Raw genomic sequence first — 9981 nt, forward strand, 5'->3', positions numbered from 1 at the left:
TCATTGTAATGGATGTGTTGAATTTGAATTCAATAACAAAACGTTGCACACGAAATACGATTCTGAGTGGAGACTATCTGTCAGCTTATTATCATATACATTTTATACCTATTGCAATTAATTGTTATATTGATCTATTTTTGTATTAGACATACGGAATAAACCAGCAGATCCCAAACATGTGCACCTGCGATGACCCAGGGGCACCGTGAGCCCATTCCAGTGAAACACCTGCACATATGAAAATGTATTATGTAAATTGTAAAATATTAATGCTACAATAATATTTTATAATATTACAATTTTGCCCGATTTAGGGACGGGCCACACTAATCATTTGAATAATGAATAAATAGATTTAGTCATGGTTTGTAATGCATTTGTAACTGAGAAAAAACACTTTGTGCTTAGAAAACGGATGGGTCTTATTGAATTGTAGTTTGCCGTCCAGACCATCCATTTTTGTCGATTCGTCTGGATACCAGCGTGGTATGCGTTAAAATCGGATAAAGTTTACACCACCATCGTTATAAAAAAAACAACATGTTTCGATGTAGAAAGTGGTATCCGGTATTGTTTTCAACGTATAATGTCGGCATGTTGCGTTAGGATCCGATTGACGAATGTTATATACTTATATTCTTATTATTAATGTTTTTCATTATTATCAGCCAACGTATCCGTTTTCACCTGTCACCGACGGACCCGAAATCATTAAAAAATTAAATATTAATACATTCTGACATTCATCGCTCCGTTCGGGATAGCTGAAAATCATTTGTACTTAATAAACCTGTTGACAATCATGATATATACGTGTAATCGAAACTTGTAAATTATTAAGTGGACATTTTTTTTGAAAACAAAAAACCATTGTGTTTGTCTAGAGCAACAACACACCGTTATCCGGGTAGTGGATTCATAAAAACAAATTAAATACAGAAGACTTAATTGCTATTATTTGTTCATTAATTTAAATGTAAATCCTTATTATTCTGAAAAATAATGAATGTATTTAATTACTGATACCAGTAATTCTTGAGTGAATTTTTAATCTCGACTGAGCTCTTGCTAATCATTTCAAGATAACTTGCCACAGCCAGTCTCAATACGATATAAAATACGCCCGAAAAATGAGAATTATACCATATTATCATTGAACTAATATTATATCCGTTTAGAAAAACCTTGATCGGAAATCGACACGTTTTGTTCCGATACCTCAATACAACCATCATGAAGAAATGGAAAAAGATCTCACTATTCGTGTGCGTGTTTGCGTTCGTCAGAGAATTTAGACCCATCGAACCGTTTTACGCGGCTTACATGACAAGTCCAGCTATAAACATCACATTAACTCAGGTAAAATATACAATATACACAATAAATAGGTAGATATACTTATATCGAAGGTTACATACGGCAAAAGAGACTATAGCCTATACTCGAAATTTTTCAGTTTTCAGGAGAGTCAAAAAACATTTTGTTGTGATTTTAATATATTTTTTTTTTATTTTTTAGATAAAGAATAATTTTTTTTACGTAGGATCTGGAGTAATATGATTTGCCAGTATTTTTTTAAATTTTTACGTCCTTTATATAAATATACATTTTTGATTGGGTTTTGATTATTATATTATATACGGATACGGAGTTTTGAATACATTTAATAATAAGTTAGTAATAAGTTTAATAACCAAATCAATTTTGATAAACGTCGCTTGTCCCTTAAACATTTGTGATAAATTATAATGTTGTTAAATTTTTGAGTGAACTAAGTATAAATAAAGTATCGTAATTATAACGTAAAATTTTAATTGTAATTGTTCGCACCATGAACACCTAAATCTAAACACATATTTTCTCCATCCAATAATATAAGTCATGTCTCTTTTACCTGTTATAAGTGTCACTTAGGCTCTTTTGCAATATGACCATCGATATTATACGATGCAATTATGTCTGAACCGTATTATGATGGTCGAATCTAACGTTATATTATGCTCACCAAATTTCTGCGATTTGTACAGACGTCAAGAGATGTTTATGCAGTCGGAGCGTACTCGTGCTTTGTACTCATCATCATTGTGTTCCTGATCACCGATTATCTGAAATATAAGCCCGTGTTAATAATGGACGGGATATGTGGTATAATGGCCTATTGCAGTATTGTTGGGCATCCGAGTTTATTGAGAATGCAGGTAAATTATACCCAATAAGTAGGTACTATCGTTATGAGTTATAAGTTATAATGCTGCTATTTACAGTCAGTATCATCTATAACGACGGCCAAGGGACCGTAAAAAATACGTCATTATAACCAGATATCGTTATATAAATAAACTGGATTTTGCCGGGACCTTGAAATTATTAACGTCGTTACACCCCATATGTCGTTGTAGATGGTACCGACTGTATTTTATATTATAATATTACGATCTTTGTGTTTTACATCGAGATTCAAGGTTTGTAATATCGTTCTATTTTTTTTTCATTCTAAAATAATAATAAGCAATGAGAAAAATAATTTACAGATTGGCCAAGTGTTCTACGGTTTCTTCTTCTCATCCGAAGTTGCTTATTTTGGTTATTTATACGCCATGACCGATGATAAACGTTACTATCAAAGAATCACGGGGCAAGCTAGAGCGGCTTGTCTATCGGGAAAGTTCTTTTCTTCTTTATTCGCCCAACTAGTCAGTCTCGTCAATGGTTCAGTTCCTTACGTCGAATTGGTTTACATTAGTATATTTGGTATGTATCTTATTCGTCTTTTTAGTCTTTTAAACGAATTCAGTTAGACTTCTTTGTTGATAAAATATAAATCTTTTAATTTTCAAGGAATGTTTTTCTCCACTATTTGGGCCTATTTTATGCCTAACGTTACTAATAGTATCTATTTTCACAACGAAAAATCTGAACCAACCGATGAGCCCCCGCCACCGGTTACAAATTACACGCCTTCCACTGGTGAACCAAAAACCACTGAGGATATCGAATCTCAACAATCGAAAACAAAGGTAGGTAACAAAATGTAATATAAAACTCTCTATATTTATATTTATTATATAGTTAATATAGGTGCCCTCCCATCAATATGTCATACATATTACAATAAATGGGTACTACTTGTGACCTGTCTAATGATTATATTAAAAAAATTATTTAATAGTGCCATTAAACACGTACCGTGTTAGTCATTTTTAATTTACATTATAAAATTATTTTTCAGATAACCAAGGACATTGATAAAAATGACGGTAAAAGTCTGAGTCAAGTTTTACTATACTTACATAAGGATTTCAAACGGTCGTATTCAGATCCATATGTTAGAAAACTTTGTTTGTGGTGGGCTTTCGCTTTCGGAGCATATGTACAGGTAGATGCACGATTCAATTGTATATTGTATATTAATTTTGTATGGCAAGAGCGGGAAGTAAGCTATGTCAGTCGCGGGTGGCTCGAGTCACGGGCGATGTCTGCATTTTGTCCGAGACTGAAATTGCTTCATCCACTACGTTAGCTCTTCAACCTAACTCAAATATCCCACGCAGCATCGTTTATTTAACCAAAATCAAATATTTACAAATTACAACATTAGTTGTCCCGGGGAATACCTGGACCCTGCACTTTCCTTAGCGTGAACTGATTATTTAGGTTCAGAGCTTCCAATGGTAAGCATAGTAAAGTTAGCGTTAATTGAAATAGAGGGTTGACGAGACAGGCTCCGTCTGATAATAGACGACTAACCCACTTTTACATGTTTATCAGAATACTGAAGGCTGAGTATACATTTCTCGAGTAGGCTTAAGCCCGCCGCTCTCAATTCTAGTCCTGTCATTCAACGGCCTGTCTAGCCTTCTCCTCCGTTTATTCGTTTCACCATTTTATAAAAAATCCTTAACTTCTCTTCTGCTTCATAGAGTATAGCTACCCTTTTATCAGTGGCGTTAGGCCTTTGAACGTTATTTTCTACGGAGCTCTAATATTTTATAATTATTGTTTATACATGGTTACGACATAATTATAAACTGACATGTTTTCTGGCAATAGAGCTTCACATCCCTTAGGAATATAAATAAATATATAATATATAACTAATATAACTTATTGTCCTTGCTGCTTAAATCTTACCTAACCTAAGCCCCTCATCCACAGGATCCGCTACTCACGACTAATATAGTTCACTCCCCGCTGCCGCCGCCGCCACCTTTGGCATAGTATATTAATTTTACGATAATATCACTCAATTCTTTCATTTCAGGTTTACACGTACATTAATGTTTTGTACACTTATGTGTTAGATTTAAACGAGGATACACATTTTACTTTGTACAATGGTGCGGCAGAATCACTTAATACTTTAATAGGTACAATTACAGACTACAGTTACCTACCGAATACAAAAATGTGGTGCGACGTTACATCGACGTATTATATTGTATTACCGACTACGTCTGTACGACAGGCAATATGGAAAATACCTACCTGCATTCCTCCATATTTCCATTACTATTGATTTTATTGAGTTATAAGTTGAACAAAATCTCTAAGTATCAAATAAAAAAAGGAAATAGTATGTTGTGTGACATGGGTGGGAAGGGAGCTATTCAGTCGGGGGCGACCGTCGTGTGGCACTCTCCTGCGGCTCGTTTCAGGGATCAGACTATTCTACAAAAACAATTTTATGAAATAAAAATGTTAACGCGTCATGCAGGGAGTTTATAATAATATGATTATAATATGCAACCTAAAGTTTATGTTTTGTAAAGACCGTGGTATAGATTTCAGTGTCTGGTTGTGCAGGGGATACGCCCAGCACTTTTTTGGCTTTCCATTTTACCGGCCATGAGGGTCCCTACTTTTCCTCACACTGTACGAAAAAAGGTCGCTTTCCAACGCTTCAACCGTCATCGAAAACTAAACTGTCGGTTAGGTTAGGCGTGACAAAAATTTGATTCACGACCCACATGTCGTTTTTGTTAAAATCAGTCGGAGGCAAGTGCCCACATTGTCTTCCCCCAAATGACGCCACTGGGCTGATTACAAGTTCTTATTTTTCAATTCGACAATTATTGAACAGTAATAACCAATAACCTACTGATTTTACACAGATCTTATCATTAAACAGAAATAAACTGCAGAACAAGGTTTTTTCCATATTATGTTGCCCGTCGTACAGACAGAAACGGATTTTTATACATAAAAATGTATATTGTACCTACAGTAAATAATAATATTATATTGAATTTGATTTTCATTTTGGAATTAATTATATTTATAGGGGCTATTGCTGCGTATTCAATTGGCCAACTTGAATTAAATTGGTTTAAAGTCGGAGACTTGTTTTTAGGAATTGGTTCATTACTCGCTGGAATAGTACTTCTTGGTTGTTTTTACACGAGGACATTGTGGTTCATTTACGCTTTCTACATAATCTACGGATGTCTTTACCAAACGATGTTGACGGTCGCCGAGTAAATATTTGAATATCTTCATACAAAAATTGTACATTTATTTAAATAGCCGCTCGGTGTGTCATATAGATCTGAAGTTGCAAAACGATTAAGCAGAGATAGTTATGGTCTCGTATTTGGATTTAACTCATTTATAGCACTATTCCTACACACGCTTATGACTTATGGCATCGTTCAAGGGCACATTATCTCGGTTTCAACTATACAACAAGTAAATAAACAATTCAATAAAACAATAAACGGTGGCAGAGGATTAGTTTAGATTTAATAGAATTTTTTTACACGTGCCACATGGCACATAAAATAATATTATACTGCAGACCAATTGTGCACCACTAACAACTAAAAACAAAAATGATTTAAAACGGTAGGACCTACTTACGTTAAAAGGCATCATATTAATATTTTATTGATTCAAAAATTTAAATCATTTTTATGGTCGTTTAAGTGGTGCACAACTAGTTTGCACTGTAGGTATCTTTATTTTAATTTGTAATTTATTACCACCATGTGGTCTTCCGCTTCACCACTAGTAGGTAGGTACTAGGTACCAACATACTGAGTACCGTTATTTGAGAACCTCTGAAAATCTGAACTATAGTTATAACTATTTTCAATATTATATATAAGATTATGCAGGCATTTAATAAATCAATAATCTGTATCTATAACCTATAATACCATTGAATTTATGAAAATATATTTCTGTGGTACGATATGATGTAAAATTTCAAAGTTAAAATCTTGTATAGCCTTGATGACTAATTGGCATCAGATTCGTTAAAAAGAAGTTATTAAATTCAATTTTATTCTAAATACATTTTTATATTTTTACAGTTTTTGATTTATGCTGTTTATTACATGAGCGTTGGAGCGGTTTTCCTAATTTTCTCGATCAACAATTATTTCACATCAGCTGCAACCGATAATATTATAGAATGTAAGCAATAAATATTATTTATTTTTATATGAACTTATTAATCTTATTTTTTAACTCGTATTTTGTGTTAAACTAATTTATATGTTTTTTTTTACTATACATTATTTAAAAATGTAAATATGTGAATTGTAAGCACTTTGATCAATAATTAGGTTGGAATGAATTGATTTTATTGTTTTTGTTCTTACCGGTTTCGGGAGATTATAAATATATTATCTATTGACTTATAGACATAATATTATAGTGCTTAAATGAAAATAAAAGTATTCTAAAATTTAAATAACTTATAGTAGATACTCCCTTTATATTTGAGATGTCTATAATATACATTTATAAGAGTTTGAGTGAAATGTGATATATATATATCATATATGGAACGTGTAATACAGGTAGGTACATAATATGACAAAATATAATATGATTAAAGAAACATAATAATAATATTAGGGCGCCCAAACAGTAATACAAAATATTATAATAATTATAAATATATAAAAAAAAAAGGTCACATCTTAGTGACAGCATATGGCAGTACAAAATATGTAAATATCATCGAATAATATTACACCATATTATCCGTGGTTTGACGGTGTGTCGATACAACGGAACCACTGACATACACCAATAATTTATTGATAATAATTAGCGTTGGTACGATCTGAACTTGAACGATGATATCGCAGTCCGTGCTCCTTGTCCTAGAACGGGCTCATACGGTGGCGAACGGACCCGATTGGTACACAGTTTGACAGAAGATATCTCTGTTGAGCACTGATTGAACTTGATGCGTGATCACACGTAGGGCCCACGGCACCGCAATACGATGGAAAACACAACGCGTCGTCAGACACTCAAAACGACAGCTCAGTATACGGAACGACGACTTAGCGCAACTATCACGCGGCGTCATGTGTAATTGGCAGTGTTGGGTAAATTACTTTTAAAAAGTAATGAAATTACGTTAGTCTTTACTTCAAATATTTTTATTTAAATTATATTTGCATTAACTAAAATTATTTTTATCACGTTACATTACACGTTACTGCGTTACAAAAAACGTTACTTTTTCAATCATTTTTTTTTAACCATATTTAATTCATATGATTCAATTATTATGTATATATTTTACAATCAAAGACTGAGTGATACTATACCTAGTATAGTATTATGTACTAATGTCTAATGTACAATCATCTCACCTATATGGCTATATCAGTCATAAGTCATAATTAATTTTTATTAAGTTTTATTTAAAACTGAATTCTTTTCTTTCTGTTAATAAAGTGATGACATTTATTCCTGGAATGTTTAGTAATATTATTAACTATTATCGTAATCAAAAATAAATATAATTGATTTTAAATTTTTCTGGGATATCCTATCGGCTTATTTTTGTAATACATTCAAAACTATTATTTTAATAACGTGGAAAATAACTTGGTAGTGCGTTACTTCATAGAAATTATTTTTCAAAAGTAATATTGTTAAAATTGCGTTACTTTTAGGAAAATGTAATAAAATTACTGCTACGTTACTGAAAAAGTAATTGCGTTACAGTAATTTGTAATTTGCGTTTCGTTATTACCCAACACTGGTAATAGGTATATAAAATGTGCAGTCGATCAAAATAGCGTTGTACCTACTAATAATTAAAGTTAACTAAATAATTTAACTAAAAAAATACGAATAATTGTACTCGTAATATTAATTTTGGTAGATAAACCAAGTGCGTTGCTTAGAATTGAACCGTATAATATTATAATACCTAGGTAGGTATAATATATTAATATTATGGTACATTAATAAGCACCCGAAACGATTGGTGATATTTGAATAGCCCCTGTACGTATCATTGGTGGATGCGATTTGCTACGAACTTTCTACATTTAATTCCATTCATATAATATTATGTGACGAATAATGTACCATCGCTCCATATAATTATTATCGTCACAAGCCGTGTCTAAATAATATATTACACTATTACCAACCTAAGAAAGACTACAAGAATATTATACATGTCTGGCCGTACGGGCAATGGGCATTCTATAGAAATGCAAAGCCAAGTCACAAATATTCGTAGATATAATATTATTATACAAAAATATTGTAAAACAGTATATTATTAATTATTAAAGGTACGATTATTAGTAAACAGACAATGTCTTGGTATAAAATAATATTTATAGTATCATGACGTACCTATAATCGCAAACAGTGTCATGTAACGCGAAATAATTAATATTATAATATTATTATTATGATCATTGTTGGTTCGGCTATTATTGTTGGGCCTTGTCGACAGCCGCCTTGTCTCGTTGATGACGTCGGACGCGTCCTCGAATACCACCTTGCCCTTTGCTGATCCTCCGGTCACCGCCGACGTCGTCCCGGTCATCGCTTGTAGCCGCGCGCCGTATGTCACTCTCGGTCGACTAATACAGCTTGTGTATTGTATCGTCCATCACCTTCTTGGCCGCGGCCACGGTGCGCCCCTTGGCCGCCTTCAGCCGCCCCAGCGCGTTGTCGCCTGACGGCAGTTTCTTCTCAGTAATGCGCAATCCGCCGCCGTCGATTCCCGACATCGGCTTGGTGACGCTCGGCTGGAGGCGACTGAGCACGGACACCGCTATCCTTACCCCGTCAAGCGTCTCGGACGCCTGCATCTTGACGCTGTCCATTACGACCGACATTTGTGGTCCATCTGCAGCGACGGTGACGGCGTTACGCCCTCACCACCGTTATACGACACTGCCACCACCTGTACCGCCGCCGTCTAATTTTCCATCGTTCCCGTCGCGTTCCAAGGAAAAAACCATAACAGTAGTGCCACAACTACGTTTTGTGGGCGCCGATGCGAAAAATGATTGGAAGGCCCCATAAAATGGCATTATCATTATTCATTAATGAAAAGAATTCTCAACTCAAAATAATTTGCTAATTTTCGTAATTTTTTCGTATTTTGTCAAAATTTGAACTTTAAATGCTTATAAATAAAAACTGTGACTAAGGATTTTTAATTTTTTTCATCTGCCTTTGAAACAATAACCTAGGAGCCTTCTATTGAATTTTCAATCTTTTTTACTCAACAGATAAAATTTTATTGATATTTATAGAAAAAAAAACTAAAAAAAATGGAAATTGACAATGTCCGTAAACAACTCAAAATAAGTCAAAATATTTGGAAAATGTTATGGTGTTTAGGAATTGCAATTATAAACATTCAGTCAACATTTCATGTCTCTACGGTCATTTGTTTTAGAGTTACACCAAAAACCAAAATCGATTTTCTCGAAAACAGATTTTGCATAAATATTCTCGTTTTTCCTTAATTTTTCTTTTGTTTTTCACGTCACTTTTGAAAACTACTGGGAAATTACTTTTGACCTCCCACAGTACCAACTAGATTCACTTTCCTATCAGAAAAGTTACTGTTGAAGAAAATCCAAGCACTTTTACTGTCCTAAAAGGTGATGACAGACACAAAAATAAAAAAATAAAAAAAAACACACATCATTGTAAAACCAATACATTCATCGCTTCGCTCAGAATCTAAAATAAGGC

At 33.5% G+C, this 9981-nt stretch overlaps 1 protein-coding gene and 1 pseudogene across 1 annotated transcript; one reads left to right on the top strand and one right to left on the bottom strand.

Moving 5' to 3' along the window:
- The first annotated feature begins 1137 nt into the window (after positions 1–1137).
- Positions 1138–6639, top strand: LOC132943168 (thiamine transporter 2-like). The gene is made up of 9 exons (XM_061012021.1): positions 1138–1362; positions 2031–2201; positions 2535–2754; positions 2842–3020; positions 3233–3379; positions 4265–4370; positions 5285–5477; positions 5547–5688; positions 6315–6639. The coding sequence occupies exons 1-9, from the start codon at positions 1237–1239 to the stop codon at positions 6426–6428; spliced, it is 1398 nt and encodes a 465-aa protein (XP_060868004.1). The 5' UTR covers positions 1138–1236; the 3' UTR covers positions 6429–6639.
- A 1874-nt stretch (positions 6640–8513) lies between these two features.
- Positions 8514–9319, bottom strand: LOC132943889 (uncharacterized; annotated as a pseudogene).
- Between the last annotated feature and the right edge of the window lie 662 nt (positions 9320–9981).

The sequence above is a fragment of the Metopolophium dirhodum genome, chromosome 4 (genome assembly GCF_019925205.1).
Source record: "Metopolophium dirhodum isolate CAU chromosome 4, ASM1992520v1, whole genome shotgun sequence".
Taxonomy (NCBI): domain Eukaryota; kingdom Metazoa; phylum Arthropoda; class Insecta; order Hemiptera; family Aphididae; genus Metopolophium; species Metopolophium dirhodum.